General features: G+C 43.0%; 1 protein-coding gene across 13 annotated transcripts in view; it reads right to left on the bottom strand.

Annotated features, from left to right (window-relative positions):
- GAPVD1 (GTPase activating protein and VPS9 domains 1) overlaps positions 1–25,060 on the bottom strand; it is a 111,611-nt gene that overhangs the window by 63,564 nt on the left and 22,987 nt on the right. For all 13 annotated transcript variants that reach the window (XM_054502303.1, XM_054502309.1, XM_054502308.1 and 10 more), the window contains one exon: positions 2,668–2,884. In XM_054502303.1, coding sequence (XP_054358278.1) covers positions 2,668–2,852 — 185 coding nt within the window. In that variant the 5' untranslated portion in view covers positions 2,853–2,884. The remainder of the gene's footprint in view (positions 1–2,667; positions 2,885–25,060) is intronic.

The following is a 25,060-nucleotide window of genomic DNA, read 5'->3' as shown; positions in this document are numbered from 1 at the left end:
CAGAATCAATGAAAAGTATTAGGGCTGGGTGCGGTGGCTCACACCTGTAATCCCAGCACTTTGGGAGGCCGAGGTGAGCAAATCACTCGAGGCCAGGAGGTTGAGACCAGCCTGGCCAACATGGCGAAACTCCTATTTCTCCTAAAAATACAAAAATTAGCCAGGCATGGTGGCAGGCACCTATAATCCCAGCTACTTGGAAAATTGAGGCAGGAGAATCTCTTGAACCCAGAAGGTACAGGTTGCAGTGAGCTGCAATCATGCCACTGCACTCCACCCTGGCCAACAAAGCAAAACTCCGTCTGGAAAAAAAAAAAGAAAATTATCAGTTTGTAGATCCTAAAAACTGTCCAGAGCTGCCCTCTTATGGACTAAATTAAAATTAGCTACAGGAAGGACACAGTGGCTCACCCCTGTAATCCCAGCACTTTGGGAGGCCAAGGTGGGAGGATCACTTGAGCCCAGGAGTTCGAGACCAGCCTGGAAAATATGGTGAAACCCCATCTCTACAAAAAAATACGAAAATTAGCTAGATGTGGTGGCGTGTGCCTGTAGTCCCAGCACTCAGGAGGCTGAGGTGGGAGAATCGCTTGAGCTCAGGAGCTTGAGACAGCAGTGACTCAAGATCATACCACTGCATTTCAGCCTGGGCGACAGAGCCAGATCCTGTCTGAAAAAAAAAAATTAGCTACAGTTAAACTGCTTATGCTTATTTATGGACATAAGAAAGTTTACAAATATTCAAGTACTAAAAAATAATAAAAATGAAGTCGATATCAGCATATTGCTCAACAGTTCTCAACAGCAACACGCCAGTATGTAATGACCTGCAGACACATCCTTTAACTAGGCTTTTTGCTTCTCGAAACAAATCCAAATAAAATAAGCCTAAAAGATGTGGGGAAAAAACCACAATGCCCACAACAGCACTGTTCTTTTTTTTTTTTTTAACTCATTTTTATTGAGGTAAAATACGGTAAAGTGCACTAATGTCAAGTGTTCAGCTTGACCAATTTTTACACATATATGCACCCAGTAATCACCACTCAGATTAAGACATGGAACATTTTAAACACCCAAGAACGCTTTCACATGCCCTTTCCCAATTATATGAAACACCCAACAACGCCTTTCACATGCGCTTTCACATGCCTTGAGAGGGTCAATACCACCCTCTCAAGCCCAACAAGTAACCATTATTCTGATTTCTGTCATCAAAGATCAGTCCTGCCTCTTTTTGAACTTCATACAAATAGAATCATACAGTACGTATTCTTTTGCGTCTGGCTTATATTCTCAACAGCACTGATGTTCTTAGAGTTAAAAACTGTTCTTGGCCAGGCAGGGTGGCTCATACCTATAATCCCAGCACTTTGGGAGGCCGAGGGGGCAGATCATGAGGTCAGAAGTTCAAGACCAGCCTGACCAACATGATGAAACCCCGTCTCTACTAAAAATACAAAAATTAGCCAGGCATGGTGGCACACGTCTGTAATCCCAGCTACTCAGGAGGCTGAGGCAGGAGAATCTCTTGAACCTGGGAGGCAGAGGTTGTAGTGAGCTGAGATCGTGCCACTGCACTCCAGCCTGGGGGACAGAGCGAGACTCCAACTCAAAAATAAATAAATAAATAAAATAAAATAAATGTTCTTCGTAGGTATTAAGACAATAAAATGTGGTTTCTAAACCCAAAAAATAGCTATACAATATCAAAATATGGAAACATATATATATATATATATATATATATATATTTTTTTTTTTTTTTTTTTTTTTTTTTTGAGACGGAGTCTCACTCTGTCGCCCAGGCTAGAGTGCAGTGGTGTGATTTTGGCTCACTGCAACCTCCACCTCCTGGGTTCAAGCCATTCTCCTGCCTCAGCCTCCCGAGTATGCCTGGGAGGCCCCGCTAATTTTTGTATTTTTAGTACAGATGGGGTTTCATCATCTTGGCCTGGCTGGTCTTGAATTCCTGACCTCATGATCCACCCGCCTCAGCCTCCCAAAGTGCTAGGATTACAGGCGTGAGCCACCGCGCCCAGCTGGAAACCTATATATTAAATAATATTAGAAGAAAAGCAGAACAGATAATTTACTGTCTACAACAACATTTTTTTTTTTCTTTTGAGGAGACAGTCTCGCTCTGTCGCCCAGGCTGGAGTGCAGTGGCACGATCTCGGCCCACTGCAACCTCCACCTCCCGGGTTCAAGCAATTCTCTACCTCAGCCTCCTGAGTAGCTGGGATTACAGGCGCCTACCACAACGCCCAGGTAATTTTTGTATTTTTAGTAGAGACGGGGTTTCACTTGGCCAGGCTGGTCTTAAACTCCTGCCCTCCTGATCCACCCGCCTCGGCCTCCCAAAGTGCTGGGATTACAGGTGTGAGCTACCACGCCCAGCCAACAATAACATTTTATATAGACAAAGACACAAAACCAATTGGTACGATATAAAATGTCAATGCTTAAGTTACAATTTTCTATAACAGTGCCTAAGTTATTTAATAATCCAAATAAACTGTATTATAAGCAAAGACTCACCTTAACATTGATGTAAATTATCTTAACGCACTTTGTTGGAAACGGATTCATTTATTTACGGTTACTAATTTCTTTACAGAATCATAGTGGTTCACAAAATTTAAAACCTGAAAATCATTTCTTTACCTGGTTATGATAAGCCGATCCAAATTGATTCTCTGTTGCTTCGCAATCCATGCTGTACGATACAACTTTTCAGCTGTCTTAAGTACATCTGCATTGAGCCTCTGAATGAGCTGTTTCTCAGAGTTTACATATAAGCGTTCCTGCTTGAGGTGATGAGCCAGAGTATGAATATCTAGCTTCACCATCTTCAATGTGGGAAAGGCTCAAAGGCTGATCACTAAGAGTAAAAAGATAAATATTTAAAGTTTATGTATGTCACTTAAGTTCTTTTCTAAAATCAAAAGGGACAGGAGAACACTTTAAGAATTAAGTTACGTTTGGGCAGGCGCGGTGGCTCACGCCTACAATCCCAGCACTTTGGGAGGCCAAGGCGGGCGGATTACAAGATCAAGAGATCGAGACCACCCTGGCTAACATGGTGAAACCCCTGTCTCTACTAGAATACAAAAAATTAGCCGGGCGCGGTGGGGCGCGCCTGTAGTCCTGGCTACTCAGAAGGCTGAGGCAGGGGGATTGCTTGAACCCGGTAGTCAGAGGTTGCAGTGAGCTGAGATTGCGTCACTGCACCCCAGCCTGGTGACAGAGCAAGAATCGTTCTCAAAAAAAAAAAAAAAAAATTAGGTTACATTTGATACCACTTTTAACTCTAATTTTCAAATAATCTCTGCCTTTTTATTACAGAAGTATTACAGCTTCAGCATAGAAAAATTGGCAAATACAGATAAGCAAAAAGAAAAAAAGCTCACTGCTAAGGCCACTGCTCAGAGACAGGTGCTGTAAACCCTGTGTATATCCTCAAATACAATGTCTATTTGTTAACCCCAGAGTTATCCTTGACTGTGCTCTTTCTAATCACAATCAAAATATCCTGTTGATTCTATCTTCAAAATATAATTAAAATCTGACTACTTATTCCCCCCTCCATTGCTAATCACATCAATTCTCACTAGGAGGTGTATAATCACCACATCCTAAGTGATCTTGCTGCTTCCTTTCTTGTACTTCTAGAGTCTGTTCTCTACATAGCATAGTGAATTAAAAAGTCAGATCACAGCCAGGAGCGGTGGCTCACCCGTGTAATCCCAGAACTTTGGGAGGCCAAGGCAGGTGGATCACCTGCGGTCAGGAGTTCGAGACCAGCCTGGTTAACATGATGAAACCCTGTTTCTACTAAAAATACAAAAATTAGTTGAGTGTGGTGGTGTACACCTGTAGTCCCAGCTACTCGGGTGGCTGAGGCAGGAGAATTGTTTGAATTCTGGTAGGCAGAGGTTGCGGTGAGCCAAGATCATGCCACTGCACTCCAGCCTGGGCAACAGAGCGAGACTCTGTCTCAAAAAGCAAAACAAAACAAAACTTAAGTTAGATCACTTTATTTCCCTACTGGAAACCATCCACAGGCTTTATTTCATGATAGAATGAAATCTGAAGGTCCTGTATGATCTACCCCTGGCTACTTCTCCAACTTCCTCTCCTACAATCCCACCCTAGTTCATACAGCTCCAGAACATCTGCCTTCTTGCTGTCCCTTGAACAGGCCAAGCATGTCCCTCTCTCAAAGTGTCTACATTTGCTGACCTCTCCGTCTGGAAGGTTATCCAGCATCTTCATTCCATTCAGATCTCTCCACTCAAACGTGTATTTAGAAAGGCCTTCTCAGACAACTCCTTTTAAAATAGAAAATATAACTTCCTAATCCCTCTTCTGGCCTTTTAAAAAAGCACTGCCCCTATCTAGCATTATATTACAGATATCTACCTGCATGTTAATCGTGCTTATTGTGAGGCTTCCCCACTAGAAGGTAAGTGACAGCAGGGCCAAGCCTTGTTTGCTTTGTTCACTCACAGCTGTAATTTCAGGTCCTAGTTCACAGCAAGAGTTGAATAAATATTTGCCAAAGGAATAAATGAAATCTCACTACTCTTATTTATCTAGTAGCTAAATAAACTGATACAAATAGCACACATATTTTAAAGCATTATTATTTAAGCTATGCCCTTGAATCTAGAATTTGTGCCAGATCACAAATGTTAAATCAACAATAGAAATACCTGTGGCACAGATAACAAAATATAGTATTGTGTGTCTGGGCAGCAGACAGTCATCAAGTTAGCAAAAAATTTCTTGGGTTGGGCACGGTGGCTCACACCTGTAATCCTAGCACTCTGGGAGGCCAAGGCAGGTGGCTCACTTGAGGTCAGGAGTTCGAGACCAGCCTGGCCAATATGGTGAGACCCTGTCTCTACTAAAAATACAAAAATTCACCAGGCGTGGTGGCAGGTGGCTGCAATCCCAGCTACTCAGGAGGCTGAGACAGGAGAAACTTGAACCCAGGAGGCAGAGGTTGCAGTGAGCTGAAATGGCGCCACTGCACTCCAGCATGGGCAACAGAGTGAGACTCTGTCTCCAAAAAAATAGAAAAAAAAAAAAAGGCCAGGCACAGTGGCTCACACCTGTAATCCCAGCACTTTGGGAGGCCGAGGCAAGTGGATCACCTGAGATCAGGAGTTCAAGACCAGCCTGACCATCATGGAGAAACCTGGTCTCTACCAAAAATACAAAATTAGCCGGGCATGGTGGCACATGCCTGTAATCCCAGTTACTTGGGAGGCTGAGGCAAGAGAATCGCTTGAACCCGGGAGGCAGAGGTTGCAGTGAGCCAAGATCGCGCCACTGCACTCCAGCCTGGTGACAGAGTAAGACTCCATCTGAAAAACAAAACAAAACAAAACAAAACAAAAACCAAGAACTATATGTGGCCGGGTGTGGTGGCTCACACCTGTAATCCCAGCACTTTGGGAGGCTGAGGTAGGTGGATCACCTGAGGTCAGGAGTTTAAAACGAGCCTGGCCAAGATGGTGAAACCCCATCTCTACAAAAAATACAAAAATTAGCTGGGCGTGCAGTGAGCTGAGATCGTGCCACTGCACTCCAGCATGGGCGACAAGAGTGAAACTCCATCTAAAAAAAAAAAAAAACCTATATGCTTCATTAATTAGTTCAGTTGCCCTGAATACATAATATATAACCTCTTAACCTCAGTTTTTTTCACATATAACATGTGCACAAGGCCGGGCGCGGTGGCTCACGCCTGTAATCCCAGCACGTTGGGAGGCCGAGGTGGGCAGATCTCCTGAGGTTGGGAGTTCGAGACCAGCCTGACCAACACGGAGAAACCCCATCTCTACTAAAAATATAAAATTAGCCGGGTGTGGTGGTGCATGCCTGTAATCCCAGTTACTCAGGAGGCTGAGGCAAGAGAATCGCTTGAACCCGGGAGGCAGAGGTTGCGGTGAGCTGAGATCACGCCATTGCACTCCAGCCTGGACAACCAGAGCGAAACTCCATCTCAAAAAAAAAAAAAAACAAAGTTGACAAAATCTGAATTTATTCTGTGCCTGGCACAAGCAATATATTAGGTACCAGAAATACAAAAAAAGAGAAAACCTAGTCTATGCCCTCAATAACTTTCTAAACTAGTAGAATAAGGCAGGCATGCAAGCAAATGGCTGCCCAAAAACATTATGAGTATTACGCTACAAGTCTACACAACATAGAGTAAGGACAAAAATAAAAGGAATGACTGAAGAAATAGATTCCTCAACTTAGTCTTAAAAGACAAGTACGTGCAAAAACCCAAAAACAAAAAACTGGCCAGGCGCGGAGGCTCACACCTGTAATCCCAGCATTTTGGGAAGCCGAGGCGAGTCGGTCACGAGGTCAGTAGTTCAAGACCAGCCTGGCCAAGATGGTGAAACCCCATCTCTACTAAAAATACAAAAAAATCAGCCAGGCATGGTGGTAGGCACCTGTAATCCCAGCTACTCAGGAGGCTGAGGCAGAGAACTGCTTGAAACTGGGAGGCAGGGGTTGCATTGAGCCAAGATTGTGCCACTGCACTCCAGCCTGAGCCACAGAGCAAGACTCTGTCTAAAAAAAGAAAAAAAAAAACTATTTGCCAGACAGGTGGGGGTAGAATATTCTGGATAGAAAGAGCCAACCAAACAAAGGCATATATATATATATATATATGAGATATGAAGTCTATTTAGGGACCTACACATGGCTTATTACAGTTTGGGGCTGTGTATCTTTGTGCAGTTAAGAGTGGGGATGGAGGGAGGAGGGAGAAAGTGTATACTAAGAGATAAGGCTGCAGAGACAGAAGGCATAGAAAACTCAGAGTTAGGAAACTTGGCAGAGGCTCACATCTATTAATTCTAGCATTTTGGGAAGCCAAGGCAGGCAGGTCACTTGAGCCCAGGAGTTCGAGACCAGCGCAAAACTCTATCTCTACAAAAAATACAAAACTTAGCCAGGTGTGGTGGCAGGTGCCTGCAGTCCCAGCTACACAAGAGGCTAGGGTGGGAGCATCTGGAGGTTGAGGCTACTGTGAGCCATGATCATGCCACTGCATTACAGCAGCCTGGGTGACAGAGTGAAACCCTGTCTCAAAAAGAAAAGAACTTTGCACTGCATGTGATGGAGAAGAGGCTTAAATGGGATTAACACAATTAAATTAATATTTAACTACATAAAGTCTCTGGTACCAAGGAAAAGTGTCAGGAGGTGGGGATGGAATAGACAAAGAGAGACAAAGAAATTGCTGATAAGCAAGAAACGTGACAGTGGGAAATGGAAAGAACATGGCAAATTCCAGAGAAGTTAAAAGGCAGGAAATACAAGGTGCTGACACCTCCATACAGAGAAGGCGTTATTCATCATGACTATCATATGAGAAACCAGTTTATAAACTGAAAACTGCATGGAATGGGTCTAAGAACTATGCACATTTAGTCTTCATAATACTCCCTCCGAGACAGGTATTTTGCAGCTAAGAAGATTGAGGCCTGGGGATTTGCTCAAGGCCATACAGGTGAGAGGTGATAGAGAGAGTCAGTACACTATTGCTATTACCCTAATGTCTACATGAAAAACTCCTAAATCCATATGGATCTACCTAGAGGCACTCCTTTCTTTACAGCTGTCACTCAGATATATGCCTTAGATAATCTTCCACAACTTTAAATTCAACTATGTTAAAACCATTGTTTACCTTTGCAACTTTTTTTACCTCTCTTAATAACTCAATACCATTCTTCCAATAGGGAAGGAGCATCTTGCTGTATTTCCAGCTGGTATTCTTTTTTTTTTTTTTTTTTTGAGATGGAGTTTTGCTCTGTCGCTCAGGCTGGAGTGCAGTGGCACAATCTCGGCTCACTGCAATCTCCGCCTCCCGGGTTCAAGCAATTCTCCTGCCTCAGCCTCCCAAGTACCTGGGACTACAGGGGCGCATCACCATGCCCAGCTAATTTTTGTATTTTTAGTAGAGACGGTGTTTCACCATGTTGGCCAGGATGGTCTAGATTTCTTGACCCCATGATCTGCCCACCTGAGCCTCCCAAAGTACTGGGATAGGCATGAGCCACCGTGCCCGGACCTCTTTTTTTTGTTTTTAAATCTTCTGACCAACTGCTGCCTGTTGACAGCCAGCATTCTTCACAGTCTCTCTCATCTGAACTTCCATTCCATCCCTGAGGCCAATCTGTGTCTCAATTATTTCTTAACACACAACCACATTAATACATCAAAATTGCCATCAAAATTATATTATTTTTTCTGTCTAAGATACCTTCAGTGGCTTCCCACTACTTCAGAAAAACAGCTAATTTTTAGGTTTATAACATGTACAGCCTTCTAAAATCTGGTCCCAAACTATTTTCCCAGGCCACCTTCCATTGCTCCACTATATGAACCTTTGACCTCATAAAAATATCTTACTTGATATCCCAAACACTAATCTTTCCTTGATTGCTGGTGTCTCACATGCTCCTGCATTGCTGCACTGTTTTGTTTTTGTTCTGGCGTGAGACAGGTTCTCACTCCCATTGTCCAGGCTGGAGTGCAGTGCACAATCACGGCTCACTGCAGCCTTGACTTCCTGGGTTCAGGTGATCCTCCCACCTCAGCCTTCTGGGTAACTGGGACTACAGGCATGCTGCTAGCTAATTTTTTGTATTTTAAGTAGAGGCGGGATTTCACCATGTTGCCCAGGCTGGTCTTGTACCTCTGGCCTCAAGAGATCTTCCCACCTCAGCCTCCCAAAGTGCTGGGGTTATAGTAGTGAGCCACTGTACCCGGCCCGCGCTGTCAATCTGGCAACTACACATGTCCTGCAGCACACTTACGCTATTGCCCTGTTATTTAAATATTTTACTAACTTACATTTCACATGTTCACATCCCATCACCCTCCCACGATAGATTTAAAGACTCTAGGGGCTCTGCTGTGCAATATTTTGGCCACATATGGTTGCTTAAATTAATTTAAGTTAAATTTTAAATTAAAATTCAAAATGTATGGTATGCAAATTCTATCTTAATAAAAACAATGTAATTTAAAATTCTGTTTCTTAGTCATACTAGACGCCATTCCTAGTACTGGGGACCCACATGTAGCTAGCAGCTACTACACTGGACAATGCAGACATAGGACATTTCCACCATCATAGAATGATGAAAGTTCTACTGAATAGCACTGCTCTAGAGTACAAATTGTGTCTGATTCAGCGTTGAGTTCCTCATAATGTGCAAAGAGTAAGCACTTTGAAAGTACCCATTTCTGTGCCTGTAATCTCAGCACTTTAAGAGGCTGAGGTGGGCGGATCACGAGGTCAGGAGTTCGAGACCAGCCTGGCCAACATGGTGAAACCCCATCACTACTAAAAATCACTAGAAAAATTAGCCAGGTGTGGTGGTGTGCACCTGTAATCCCAGCTATTTGGGAGGCTGAGGCAGGAGAATCGCTTGAACCCAGGTGGCAGAGGTTGCAGTGAGCTGAGATCACGCTACTACACTCCAGCCCAGGTGACAGAGCAAGACTCCCTCTCAAAAAAAAGAAAAGAAAAGAAAAAGGTACCGATTTCTGGCCTGGAGCAATGGCTCACACCTGTAATCCCAGCACTTTGGGAGGCCAAGGTGGGTGGATCACCTGAGGTCAGGAGTTCAAGATCAGCCTGGCCAACATGGTGAAACTCCGTCTCTATTAAAAATACAAAAACATTAGCCAGGAATGGTGGCAAGGGCCTGTAATCCCAGCTACTCGGGAGGCTGAGACAGGAGAATCACTAAAACCCAGGAGGCAGAGGTTGCACACTAGAACCCAGGAAGCAGAGGTTGCAGTGAACCAAGATGATGCCACTGCATTCCAGCCTGGGCAAATAGAGTGAGACTCCGTCTCAAAAAAAAACAAAAAAAAAAAACAAGTACCCATTTCTCCTATCTAAATTTAAATATAAGCAGGCTTACCACACCAAAATTAATGTTCATATAAGTTTCTCTGTAATTGTAGCAGTGATTCTTGGGACTTTTTTGTTTTTTAAAGACAGGATCTCTCTGTTGCCCAGGCTGGAGTACACTGGCACGATCATGGCTCACTCCTCCTGGGCTCAAGTGATCCTCCAACATCAGTCTCCTGAGTACCTGGGACTACAGGCGTGTGAAACCACACCTGGCTAATTTTTAAACATTTGTAGATACAGGGTCTCACTAAGTTACCCAAGCTGAACTCTTAAGCTCAAGCAATCTCAGCTCACTGCAACCTCCGCCTCCCAGGTTCAAGCGATTTTCTTGCCTCAACCTTCTGAGTAGCTGGGATTACAAGTGTTGCCACCAACAAAAAAAAAAAGTTATTTAGAGTCCCTGCTTTAGAGTTTTTGCATAGATGTTTATATATATTTTCCTAACAACCCTCATGGCTACAAAGACAACATAAATGTAGAAAATCAACAAATAATTGTTAAAATTTACACATTCTTGGGGCCAGGTGTGGTGGCTCATGCCTGTAATCCCAGCACTTTGGGAGGCCAAGGTGGGTGGATCACAAGGTCAGTAGTTTGAGACCAGTCTGGCCAACACGGCAAAACCCTGTCTCTACTAAAAATACAAAAATTAGCCAGGCGTGATAGCACATGCCTGTAATCCCAGCTACCCCGGAGGCTGAGGCAGCGAATTAGCCTGGGCAACAGAATGAGACTCCATCTCAAAAAATAAATAAAATAAAATAAAATGTACACATTCTTTTACAAAATCATTGATAAATTTTTTTAAATAATCAGATGAATTCCAATACGTATTTGCCTACAAGATCTCCTGCTTGTCTTGTAGTTATATTGCTATAATGGGAGAAAAAGGTTAAGAGAAACTGTTCTAGATTAAAAACAACTAAAACAACATAACCAAATGCAATGCAAGAGTCTTGACTGGCTCTTGATTAGCGGGAAAAAGAGAGAAAAGCCACTTTAGGTACAACTGGAGAAATTTAAATATGGACTGGATACCAGATAATATTAGAAAAGTATTGTTAATTATTATTAGGTGTGATATTGGTATTGTGAATACATAGGAGAATACATTGCTTTTAAGAGATGCATGCTCATGTGTATATTTAGAAATAAAATGTTAGGGCCAGGCATGGCGGCTCAGGCCTGTAATCCCAGCACTTTGGGAGGCCGAGGCAGGCGGATCACTTCAGGAGTTCAAAACCCGCCTGGCCAGCATGGTGAGACCCTGTCTCTACCAAAAATACAAACATTAGCCAGGCATGGTGACGGGCACTTGTAATCCCAGCTACTTGAGAGGCTGAGGCAGGAGAATCGCTTGAACTTGGGAGGCGGGGGTTATAGTAAGCCAAGATCGTGCCACTGCACTCCAGCCTGGGCAACAAAGCAAGACCCTCTCTCCAAAAAAAAAACAGAAAAAAGAAAGAAAGAAAGTGTTAGGATGTCTGCAACTTGTACATGGTTCAGCAAAAACAAGAGAGTTTTTTAAAATACAGCAAAATGTAAACTGTTGAACTGAGGTGGTAGGTATATAATGATCGCTGTGCTATCTTTCAATGGTTTTTGTATGTTAGAAATTTTTCATAATTAAAAAATGGGGTAAAATACTTCAGAAATTCTCAAATTGTGCCTTTCTTGCTACTTAATTCAATATAATTGAACAAATATATGACTGAGTTTCGCTGGAGCCTAGCCAAATCGCCTAATCTCAAGGAGCTCACAACCTAATTACAATTGAAATACTGTTCAAGATAGAAAGAGAATATAAAATGTTTTCAATGACACAGCAAAATATGAGCCAATTCATGCAATTTAGAAATTAAAATCTTCAAATATAACTTTACTTTAAAAAATTAACACATGAGGCTGGGCATGGTGGCTCATACCTGTAATCCCAGCACTTTGGGAGGCTGATGTGGGCGGATCACTTGAGCTCAGGAGTTCAAGATCAGTCTGGCCAACATGGTGAAACCCCATCTCTACTAAAAATACAAAAACTAGGCAGGTGTGGTGGTGCATACCTGAATCCCAGCTACTTGCGAGACTCAGATAGGAGGATCGCTTGAACCCGGGAGGCGGAGGTTACAGTGAGCTGAGATCGCGTCACTGCACTCCAGCCTGGGTGACAGAACCAGACCCTGTCTCAAAAAAAAACAACGATTGAGGAAAAGGGTTTGATAATTTAAAAAGTATACCAATTTGTTCTGCTTTTCTAAGGCACTACTATAATATCGGAGGAGTTAAGGGTCACCAGGAATAGCTTAAATAAAATTTAGACATGAATAACTAAAAGTAGCAAAATTTTTACAATACTAAAGACAACAGAAAGGTACAGACATTAGGAAATAAATCAGTTTGTTTCCTGAAAAGTAACAATAACAATATGACCATCAAACTAACAATAATAATATTAATATCAAATTAGCATTTATTTAGGAGTTATGCCAAGTACTCTGCTATTCTTTTTCCTAATTGAACTCTTACAACCCTGTGACAGGTGTACTCTCATTATCCTCATTTGACAGTTGAGAAAAGTGTCGACACATCTAGTAAGTAGCTAAGTCAAGATTCAAACAAACTCAGTTCTGTCTGACTCAAAAGAAGCACTTGCTCTCAATCAACTAATCTAAACATTTTGTCAGTAACATCTACTTTAATTTCTAGTTGTGTTAAAAATTTACTCCTTAAAGTTCCTGTTACCTATTGGTTTTTATAGAACTTTATTTGGCTTCTGGTGACATCTACTTCATTTCAGTTTACACCCAAATACCACACAAAACATAGTGTGTCCAGCCCTTATCTCTTGACTGAGCTTAAATTCTTTATTTCCTCTATCTGCAAAACATCTGAATATCAAAACAGAATTTCAGAATTGAAAAGTGTATTAAAAGCCATTGCTCTCAGCACCATAGGAAAGGTTGGAAAAAAAAAAAAAAAAAAAAACATTTTAGCTGGGCGCGGTGGCTCACGCCTGTAATCCCAGCATTTTGGGAGGCCGAGGCAGGTGGATCACGAGGTCTGGAGTTCGAGACCAGCCTGACCAACATGGTGAAACCCCGTCTCTACTAAAAAATTCAAAAATTAGCCAGGCATGGTGACACGCACCTGTAATCCCAGCTACTCAGGAGGCTGAGGCAGAAGAATCACTTCAACCCAAGAGGTGAAGGTTGCAGTGAGCCGAGATCGCGCATTGTACTCCAGCCTGGGCAACAGAGGGAGACTCCGTCTCAAAAAAAAAAAAGCCATTTTGGCCGGGCGCGGTGGCTCATGCCTGTAATCCCAGCACTTTGGGAGGCGGAGGCGGGTGGATCACTTGAGATCAGGAGGTCGAGACCAGCCTGACCAACACTGTGAAACCCCGTCTCTACTAAAAATATAAAAATTGGCCAGGTGCAGTGGCTCACACCTGTAATCCCAGCACTTTCGGAGGCCGAGGTGGGCGGATCACGAGGTCAAGAGATCAGGATCACCAACACGGTGAAACCCCATCTCCACTGAAAACACAAAAATTAGCTGGGCATGGTGGTGCACGCCTGTAGTCCCAGCTACTAGGGAGGCTAGGGCAGAAGAATCGCTTGAACCCAGGAGGCGGAGGTTGCAGTGAGCCAAGACTGCACCAATGCACTCTAGACTGGCAACAGAGTGAGACACTGTCTCAAAAAAAAAAACAAAACAAAACTGTGTATACATATATATATTATTATATATATTATTATATATAATATATTTTATATATATTATATTATTATATATTTTATATATATTATATATTATAATATATATATAATTATATTAGTATATATAATATATATTATTATATATATATATAATTAGCTGGGCATGGTGGCAGCTGCCTGTCATCCCAGCTACTCGGGAGGCTGAGGCAGAAGAATCACTTGAACCCGGGTGGCAGAGGTTAGAGTGAACTGAGATCACATCATTGCACTCCAGCCTGGGCGACAGGAGCAACAACAACAAAAAGCCATTTCTCTACTTTAATTCAGCAATTATTTCTGAAATGTATTCACTGTGCCAGGCACTGACAATACAGAACGAAACAGACACAATCTCTGTCCTCATAAAGCTTAGTCAACTGTGAAGCTAAGAACAAGGAAATTACAAGTCACTACAGGTATGATGAAAGGAGACCTAAGAGTCCAATCACCCAAGATTCAAACATCTCCTAGAGCATAACAATCTCCCTTCTAAAACCAGCAACTCTTTCAGACTTTTCTATTTCTGTCATGGCATAAACAGGCTTCTAGACTCCAAACTCAGGAACCATCCTCTCCTCAGCAAGGTCTGTCACCAAGTTCTACTCTCACATTGGTCCTTTCCTTTTGAATTGCTCTGCAAATAACCAAATTCCATACCATAAATCCATGACAACTGGAAAAATTTCCTAACATGTTCCTATACTTCAAGTTTCTTCTCTCTCCAACCTACCCTACACTAACAGATTGGTATTTCCAAAGCAACAGTTAACATAATCCTTCCCAATCCCTCCAGAATTCCTTTTGGAAGCCATTAATGATTTCCCAATAGTGCCAGAATATATTAAAACATCTGCAGAAGTCAGGAGAGCCTGTGTGCTCAATTAAGACTCCCCTTAATTAATACTCCATACTTCCAGTATCAGAAGCCAAATGGAAGCCCCAGAAAATCCTGCATGTACTTGGCAAGAAGATCTTCTCTCCATTCCCTCGGCCCTTACTGCCAACTCCATCAAAATCTACCCTGGACCACCAAGTCTTAGTTTAGTCTGCCCTTTATTTCTGTTCGTGTCAATCATAACAAGGTCAGAACTTCCAGGTCATCCTTTATCCTGCAAAACCAAATCTCTAGACAGCTTTGTGTTTCTTTTGTTGTTGTCTCATGGTTTTGTTTGCTGAGACAGGGTCTCGCTGTCGTCCAGGCAGAGTGCAGTGGCGGGATCATGGCTCACTGCAGCCTCTATCTCCCAGACTCAAGCAATCCTCTCACCTCTGCCTCCTGAGTAGCTGTAGGCATATGACACTACAGTCAGCTAATTTTTAAAATTTTCTTTTTGTGGAGACAGAGTCTCACCATGTTGCTCAGGTCTCAAACTCTTGGGCTCAAGCAATCCTCCCACCTCAGCCTCCTAAAGTGCTGGGATAACAGGTGTGAGTCACTGTGCCTGGCACCTGGATAGCTTTGTACATCACCTCTTCCAACCTCACCTCCTGCTCCTCCTTACCTCTTCAATCCTTTTCACAGTGGCTTCTGGGACAAAAGTTCAATTATCAGAAAATTTGTAACTTGAACCTTTTCTGAAGAGGTTCTCTTTACCTTCCTGCCTTAACTAAAATCTGGCTTTCCCATGGGAACATGGCTTCCTCTATAGACCTCTTAGGTAAGGCTGTTTTCTCTCCCATATCCTTCACACTATGGGTCCACTTTCACACCACTCTTCCTCCCTCCACCATTAAAAACCCCAACTTTGAATCTCATTTCATTAAACCATACCACCTATCACCCTCCCTCTCTTGCAGGCACATACTACAGTCTTTTCTTACTTCTCCAACACGACACAACTCCAACAATCATATGACCCCACAACAAGGCTTTCAAGCCATTGATCTTACCACCTTTTTAACTAACCTTCACCTGCTTCCTGTTTTTGCTTCCCTCCTTACCTAGCTACTGTAAATCCCATGGCCAAACATTATAATCACTTCCTTGAATGCACCCTCAATCTGCCCTCCTCACTCATTAGACTAAACCGCAATCCCAGTTAAATCCAATGTTCTGCCTCATCCACACATGTAGATGGGGAAACAAACACACACATGACAACGCTAGTATCCTTTTTTTTTTTTTCCTGAGACAGGGTCTTTCTCTGACACCCACGCTGGAGTGCAGTGGCATGATCACAGCTCACTGTAGCCACGACCTCCCAGGCTCAAGCAATCCTCCCTCCTCAGCCTCCTGAGTAGCTGGGACTACAGGTGTGCGCCATCACACCCAGCTATTTTCTTCTATTTTTCTTGAGAGACGAGGTCTCCCTATGTTGCCTAGGCTGGTCCCAAACTCCTGGGCTCAGGTGAGCCTCTTGCCTTGGCCTCCCAAAGTTCTAGGATTTACAGCCATGAGCCATTATGCCCAGTTTTTTTGTTTGTTTGTTTGTTTTTTTTACTTTGAGACAGGGTCTTGCTGTTGCCCAGGCTGGAGTGTAGTAATGTGATCATGGCTCAATGCAGCCTTGACCTCTCAAGCTCAAGCAATCCTTCTACCTCAGCATCCAGAGGCTGGGACCACAGGCATGCACCACCACATCCAGCTAATTTTTTAATTTTTATTTTGTAGAGATAGGGTCTGATTGTGTTACCTAGGCTGGTCTCAAACTCCTGGGCTCAAGTGATATTCCTGGCCTTGGCTGGGACTACAAGTGTGAGCCACCATGTCTGGCTATTATCACTTTAACCTCATTATCACAAACCCCAGATGGACGCTTACTGTTGTGACACATGCACACTGTATTTTCCCAATCCATCCCCCACTGTCCCACTCTCCAAGGCAGCTAATTCATACCATTTCCTCTTCTCAAACTTCCAACACCTCTTCCCTTATCCTTATTCAGCTCCGTGCTTTTGTCTTCATTGAGAAAAATGAAGCAATGAGAGACTTTCCACAAGCTCACAGTATCATACTTACATTGACTTAATTGACTTATCTACATCTGTGCTCTTTCTACTTGCTTTTACTTTGAGTGAACTGCTTTTCTACTGGTCATTGCCAATCCTCACTTGAACACTGGCTTCCTCCCTTCATATTTACTTAAAAACAATGCTAAAGAAATCCAACCACCCCATCCCCACATTCATATTTTTCTCTCTACTGGATCATTTTCACCAACATATAGACTTGTTGTCATTTTTCATCTTATACAAAAAGAAATCTCTCTACTTCACTTTCCCCTTTCAGCTTCCATACCATTTTTTCTCCTTCCCTTAACAACAAAACTTCTTGCCTCTCATCTACTCCTAAACCCGCACTCATCAGTTTTGCTCCACTACTCAAAACTACTAGTGTTCAACAATCAACATGTTACTAAATCCATGGTAAATATCATTCCTCCTCTTCCTGACCTAACAGAAGCATTTGAGATGGTTGACCTCTCTCCTCTTTAAGAAACTTTCTTTGACTTCTAGGACACCCACATTCCCATAGTTTAGCTCCTGTCCTTCTCCACTCAGTCTGTCTGTCTCCTTTGTTAGTTCCCTTATCTCCCTGATTTTGAAACACTGCATAAATTACCCCAAGGCTCAATCTTCAGACCTTGTTCTTTTCTGTCTAAACTCACTTTCTAGGCAACCTCATTCAGTCTCATGGATTTTTAAGTACCATCAAAGTGATAACAGTTCCCAAATTAGTATCTCCAGTCTGTCCCTTTCCCCTGAATGCCAAATCCTTATATGCAACTGCCTAGTCAACATCTCCCTTGGGTTGTCTAATACGCACTCAAAATTAAAACATGTCCAAAACTGACCTCATCTTCCCCTAAAAAATACCTGCTTCCCTCCCCACAAAAAGACGGCCTTTCCCATCTCAATCAATGGCAATTCCATCCTTCCAACTGCTCAGGCCAAAAACTCTATCATTCTTGACTCCCTTCTTTCTCGTAAATCCTATACCCAATCCATTTCAAATCCTGATGTGTATCTTCAAAACACATCCAGAATCTATCTACTTCTCAACACTTTTACTGCTACCATCCTGTCCCAAAGCACCACATATCTCACCTGGATTATTGCAATAATTTCCTAACTAATCCTGCTTCAGTCTTTGCTCCTAGTCTACTATGAACACAGCAGCCAGAGTAAGCCTGTAAAGCATGAGTCAAATCATAGGGCTCCCATGTTCAAAATCCTCCAAATGTTCATCTCAGCTCTCCATTATCTGCCCCTCACCACCTTACCTCTCTTACCTCACCCACTATTACCAGGAGACCATATAATTCATCACTCAATATCTGGACTCTATTGGGAGTAAAAGTAGGCAGTATCAGTAATTTCAAGACAACAGACATAAACAAGAACATATAGTCACTCTATTACTCTCTCCCTCATCCATTCTGCTCCAGCCATATTGTCAGACGTGCCAGACACACTTCTACCTCAGTACCTTTGCACTTGCTCACCATTCTGGACCTCTCACTTCCTTTAGGTCTTTACCAAAGTATCATCTTCTTCAGTGAGTTTGGCCACCCTATGTAAGATTTCAGCCTCTACTATGCCACACACTTTCCTTGCGTTGTTTTTTCTCCTTAGCACTGAGCATATTATACATTTTACTTATTTATCTCACGTATTGACCATCTCTGTAAGAAAATCTGAACTCTGTAAGAAAAGAGATTTTTGCCTAATTGGTTCCCCGCAGTCATCACTGACCATAACAGAGCCTGACACATCACAAGACTTCAGTATGTACTTGCTAAATGAATGTAAGAATGGGCCGGGCCTGGTGGCTCATGCTTGTAATCCCAGCACTTTGGGAAGTTGAGGCGGGAGGATCATGTGAGCCCAGGAATTCAACATCACCCTGGGGAACATAGTGAGACCTCTGTCTCTTAAAAAAATGAAAAGGAGGTATTTCAATCATATTCTTATTAGAGGCTTCAAAACAAAAGGTAGAAATAACACAGAATAAGGATGTAGTCCTTTGGTGGATGGGAAAAGAAGATGTGAACAATATAAATTGTCATTAAATATTAACTAAAGCCGGGTGTGGTGGCTCAAGCCTGTATTCCCAGCACTTCGGGAGGCCGAGGCAGGTGGATCATGAGGTCAGGAGTTCGAGACCAGCCTGACCAACACTGTGAAACCCCATCTCTACTAAAAATACAAAAATGAGCCAGGTGTGGTGGTGTGCACCTATAATCCCAGTTACTCAGGAGGCTAAGGGAGGAGAATCACTTGAACCCAGCAAGAGGAGGTTGCAGTGAGCCAAGATTGCGCCACTGCACTCCAGCCTGGGCGACAGAGTGAGACTCTGTCTCAAAAAAAAAAAAAAAAAAAAAAAATTAACTAAAATAAACACACTGCACCAAGAACATTAAAAATAACATCTGGAAGTTTCATATAAGACTTAAAGTAGGCTAGAAACGGTGGCTCACACCTGTAATTCCAGCATTTTGGGAGGCCAAGACAGGCGGATCACTTGAGGTCAGGAGTTCGAGACCAGCCTCGCCAACATGGTGAAATCTGTCTCTACTAAAAATACAAAAACTAGCTGGACATGGTGGCACGTGCCTGTAATCCCAGCTACTCAAGAGGCTGAGGCAGGAGAATTGTTTGAACCTGGCAGGCAGAGGTTGCAGTGAGCCATGATCACACCAATGCACTCCAGCCTAGGTGACAGAGCAAGACTCCACCTCAAAAGATATAAAATAAAATAAAATAAGTAAATAAATAAATAAATGACTTAAAGTAGAAATAAAGGTACAAAGGTGCTCACAATTTTCAGTTACTCTTTACCCCTCAGAGATAATGTCCAAACTCCTTGGTTTAACATTCAAAGCACAGTCTTGCTTCAATCTACCCCTCCAATCCTAATTTATGCTATTTCTCTACATAAACTCTCCTACTCCTGCCAAACTGGCCTTCCCATTTTTCTTTTATTTTTTATTTTTGAGGCAAGGTGTTGCTCTGTCGCCAGGCTGGCTGGAGTGCAGTGGCACCATCATGGTTCTGTGCCTCCCCAGCTCAAGCAATCCTCCCTCTACAGGCATGCACCACCATGCCCAGCTAATTTTTGCATTTTTTGTAGAGACAAGGTTTAGCCATGTTGCAGAAGCTGGTCTCAAACTCCTGAGCTCAAGTGATCCACCTGCCTTTGCCTCCCAAAATGCTAGGATTACAGGCATGAGCCACTGCGCCCGGCCCATTTTTACTTTCAGTTCATCGTCATGTTTCTATATTTATATCCGGCCCCCTCTTATGCCGATGTTCCAATTTCCAAGACCAGACTCAATAAAATCTTCCTTTCCAACCATACAGTATGCACATGGCAATAAATCTCAACTCTGAACTCCCGACACACTGATTTTTTTTTTTTTTTTGAAGTGGAGTTTCACTTTTGTTGCCCAGACTGGAGTGCAATGGCACGATCTCGGCTCACTGCAACCTCTGCCTCCTGGGTTCAAGCGATTGTCCTGCCTCAGCCTCCCGAGTAGCTAGGATTACAGGCACCCCCGACCACACCCAGCTGATTTTTGTATTTTTAGTAGAGACGGGGTTTTGCCATGTTGGCCAGGCTGGTCTCAAACTCGTGACCTCAGGTGATCGGCCCGCCTCAGCCTCCCAAAGTGCTGGGATTACAGGCGTGAGCCACCGAGCCCGGCGAAACTTTTGATACCACCAATTTGAAACCTTTTTTTGTACTTTCATCTTTAATGTCTATATCCTGTCTTTCCGTGTCCTCAAAGGCATAGGGCATCTCTTAGGCCTATGTATCCCCAGCCCCCAAACCATGGCCAAACATAAGCAGCTCTCAATATTTTATCTTTGCTAATATTTGCATTGTCACAAGTTGCTCTATGAATAAGAACATAAGTAAAATCAAAGAATTTTTAAATTAACATTAGGCATACCTAAAATAACAAATATAATTTTTTCCTGAAAGTCACGAGCAGTTTCTAAGTTAGATAGTTTCTTTGTAGTTAAAAAAAAAAAAAAACTAGACTTTGAAAATCTGTAAGTTCAAGAGCTGGCCAGGAGTGGTGGTTCATGCCTGTAATTCCAGCACTTTGGGAAGCCAAGGCAGGCAGACTGCTTAAGCCCAAGAGTTTAAGATCAGCCTAGGCAACATGGCAAAACTCCATCTCTATCAAAAAAAAAAAACAAAAAACAAAGAAAACAACAACAATAAAAAAATTAGCTGGGCATGGTGGCGCACACCTGTAATCTCAGCTGCTTGGGAGGCTGAAGTGGAAGGATTGATTGAGCCCAGGAGGCAGAGGTTGCAGTGAGCTGTAATTGCACCACTGCACTCCAGCCTGGGTGACAGAGCAAGGTCCTGTCTCAAAACATGTATATTAATATGTATATGGCCAGGTGAAGTGGCTCACATCTATGGACCCAGCACTTTGGGAGGCCAAAGCAGGTGGATCACTTGAGCCCAGGATTTTGAGACCAACCTGGGAAACATGGCAAAACCCTGTCTCTACAGAGAACACGAAAATTATCTGAGTGTGATCACATATGCCTGTAGTCTCAGCTACTCAGGAGGCTGAGGTAGGAGGATCACTTGAGCAGGGAGGTCAACGGGGCAGTAAGCCAAGACTGAGCTACTGCACTCCAGCCTGACCAACAGAATAAGACCCTGTCTCAAAAAATAAATAAAATAAGTTCAACAGCATTACCATATTTTCTATAAAAACGAAATAGATGGGCCAGGTGCAGTGGTTCACACCTGTAATCCCAGCACTTTGGGAGGCCGAAGCAGGTGGATCACCTGAGGTCAGGAGTTTGAGACCAGCCTGGCCAACATGGCAAACCTCATCTCTAACCAAAAATAGAAAAATTAGCCGGGCGTGGTGGCAGGTGCCTGTAATCCCAGCTATTCGGGAGGCTGAGGCAAGAGAACCACTTGAACCCAGAAGGCAGGAGAATCACTTGAACCCGAGATCGGGCCACTGCACTCCAGCTTGGACAACAGAGGAAGACTCTACCTCAAAAAAAAAAAAAAAAAAAGAAATAGATTATGCCCATGCATATTAATCAGATTTTAAGAAGTTCAAGTTTTTCAACTCATGTTATTAACACTTATCACTGAGAGCACAGTAAGGAGATTTTAGTGGCAAGAGTGAAGCACACTGGATTTCTATATCCTTCCATAATGGTATAGAGGAGGGGCCAGCAGAATATGACTTTCAGGTCATATTTAGCCTGCTGCCTGTTTGTATAAATAAAAGTTGTATTGGAACAAAGCCATACTCACTTGTTTATATATTATCTATGGCTGCTTTCATGCCACAATGGCAGAGCTGAATAGTTGCCAGAGTCCTCCACAGTCCATGTGGCCCACAAGTCCAGAATATCTGCTATCTAGCCCTTCACAGAAAAACTCTGTCAACCCCTGATAAGCAAGCATATCTACTCTAACGCAAAGCACAGAGAGGAAGCACTGCCTGATAAGGTGAAATTTATGAATTACAAAATACAGTCATGAGCCACATAAAGACCTTTCAGTCAACCATGGTGAAACTCCAGTGGGCCCATGAGATTATAATGGAGCTTTTATACCATATTCTTACTGTACTATTTTTCTATGTTTAGATACACACTTACTATTATGTTACAATTGCCTAGAGTATTCAGTACAGTAACATGCTATACAGGTTTGTAGCCCAGAAGCAAATAGGCTATGCCATATAGCTTAGGAGAGCAGGGGACTATGCCACCTAAGTTTGTGTAAACACACTCTATAATGTTTACACAATGACACTGCCTAATGACACATTTCTCAGAATGTATCCCTCTCATTAAGGACCCATGACTGCACATTAAAAGTCCGAAGGAGGCCAGAAATGTGGTGTCTCAAGCCTGTCAGTCAGTGCTTTGAGAGGGCAAGGAGGGAGGATCACTTGAGGCCAGGAGTTCAAGAACAGCCTGGGTAACATAATGAGACCCTGTCTCTTTAAAAACAAAAAAAGTTGCCAGGCACGGTGGCTCACACCTGTAATCCCAGGACTTTGGGAAGCCGAGGCGAGCGGATCATGAGGTCAGGAGATCGAGACCACCCTGGCCAGCATGGTGAAACCCCATCTCTACTAAAAATACAAAATATTAGCTGGGCATGGTGGTGTGCACCACCAGCTACTCAGGAGGTTAAGGCAGGAGAACTGCTTGAACCTGGGAGGTGGAAGTTCCAGCGAGCTGAGATCGCACCACTGCACTTCGGCCTGGGTGTCAAGAGTGAGACTCCATCTCAAAAAAAGTTCTGGCCGGGCTCAGTGACTCACGCCTGTAATCCCAGCACTTTGGGAGGCCAAGGCGGGTGGATCACTTGAGGTCAGGAGTTCAAGACCAGCCTGGACAACATGGCAAAACCCCATCTCTACTAAAAAGCCAAAAAAATTAGCCAGGCATGGTGGCACGCACCTGTAGTCCTGGCTACTTGGGAAGCCTGACGCAGGAGAATCACTTGAACCCGGGAGGCAGAGGCTGCAGTGAGCTGAGATCATGCCACTGCACTCCAGCCTGGGTGACAGAGCAAGACTCCATATCAAAAAAAGAAAAAAAAAGTTTCAAGGAGAATACATATACTACAAATGTTAACAACTATATCTAAATGAACTCCTCTGACTACAGAGAAGGTCTCTAAGGTAGGAAAAAAAAATATTTCCAACTTTTTATGGGATAAGAATCACATTTCAAGTTTTCGATATTGAGAATTTCTAATTAACGGTATCCCAAATTAATGATATGTATCTAGCAATTCAAAACTCAAAGTAAGGCCAGGTGTGGTGTCTCACACCTATAATCCCAACACTTTGGGAGGCCAAGGTGAGAGGACCACTTGAGCCCAGGAGTTTGGGACCAGCCTGGTCAATACAGGGAGACCCCAATAATAATAATAAATAGCCAGGTGGAGGGATGTACGCCTGTGGTGTCAGCTATTCCAGCGGCTGAAGGCAGAGGATCACTTGAGCCGGGGGGGTCAAGGCTGCAGTGAGCCAAGACTGCGCCACTGCACTTCAGCCTGGGCAACACAGCACGACCCTGTCTAAAAAATAAAAATAATAAGCTGGGCGCAGTGGCTCACACCTGTAATCTCAGCACTTTGGGAGGCCGAGGTGGATGGATCATCTGAGGTCAGGAGTTCGAGACCAGCCTGACCAACATGGTGAAACCCAGTTTCTACTAAAAATACAAAAATAGCTGGGTGTGTTGGTGCATGCCTGTAATCCCAGCTACTCAGAAGGCTGAGGCAGGAGAATTGCTTGAACCTGGGAGGTGGAGGCTGCGGTGAGCCGAGATCACACCATTGCACTCCAGCCTGGGCGACAGAGAAAAACTGCCTCTCAAAAATAATTAATTAATTAATTAATTAATTAAAAAATAAAAATAATAAACTCTAAGTAACAGCTAGAATTCAGGTAAACAAATGAATCACCTCTTTATTAACCAAATAATTTCAGAAATAATGTTGTTAGAAAGTCAGTAAAAAAAAGACCATTTCCTACTTTCTTATTTTCTACAGACTATTTTAATTAACATAGGCGAAAGAATACTAAAACTGGAGTCAGAAGATCTGATGAATTTAAGACTGAACTCTGACACCTATTGGCAATGTGACTTGTGGCTAGGCACTTCACCAAAGTTTATTTCCTCATCTTCAAAACTGGGATGATGCCCTTATCTATCTCAGATGGTATACTGTAAGATAACTGTAAAGTGTAAATTGCTGCAGAGTGTAGGATATCATTATTCTTATCAATTAAAAGGTAGGGTAACTTTTTATCATTTCCTAGGGGCAATGAGACAAGACGCCATATCCATCACATAACAAAATTGACCAAAATGACCTTTTCATCAAAGTAAGTGGGAAATATCAAAGTCATAACTAAAGAGGTAAAACAGACTACCTGCTAACATTATGAAATCTACATGTGTAAAAGACTTAACTAAAAGTAAAAGTAAAAGCCAACTATCAGGCCAGGAGTGGTGGCTCATGCTTGTAATCCCAGCACTTTGGGACGCCAAGGCAGGTGGATTGCTTGAGGTCAGGAGTTCAAGACCAGCCTGACCAACACGGTGAAACCTCGTTTTTACTAAAAATAAAAATTAAAACTTTTTATTTGTTTTATTTTTTGAGACGGAGTCTCGCTCTGTTGCCAGGCTGGAGTGCAGTGGCGTGATCTCAGCTCACTGCAACCCCCGCCTCCTGGGTTCAAGTGATTCTCCTGCCTCAGCCTCCCGAGTAGCTGGGATTACAGGCATGCGCCACCATGCCCAGCTAATTTTTGTATTTTTAGTAGAGACGGGGTTTCACCATGTTGGCCAGGATGGTCTCAATCTCTTGACCTTG

The sequence above is a fragment of the Pongo pygmaeus genome, chromosome 13 (assembly GCF_028885625.2).
Source record: "Pongo pygmaeus isolate AG05252 chromosome 13, NHGRI_mPonPyg2-v2.0_pri, whole genome shotgun sequence".
Classification (NCBI taxonomy): domain Eukaryota; kingdom Metazoa; phylum Chordata; class Mammalia; order Primates; family Hominidae; genus Pongo; species Pongo pygmaeus.
Note: the sequence above shows the minus strand (reverse complement) of the source record. Positions and strands in the feature narration are given on the sequence as shown.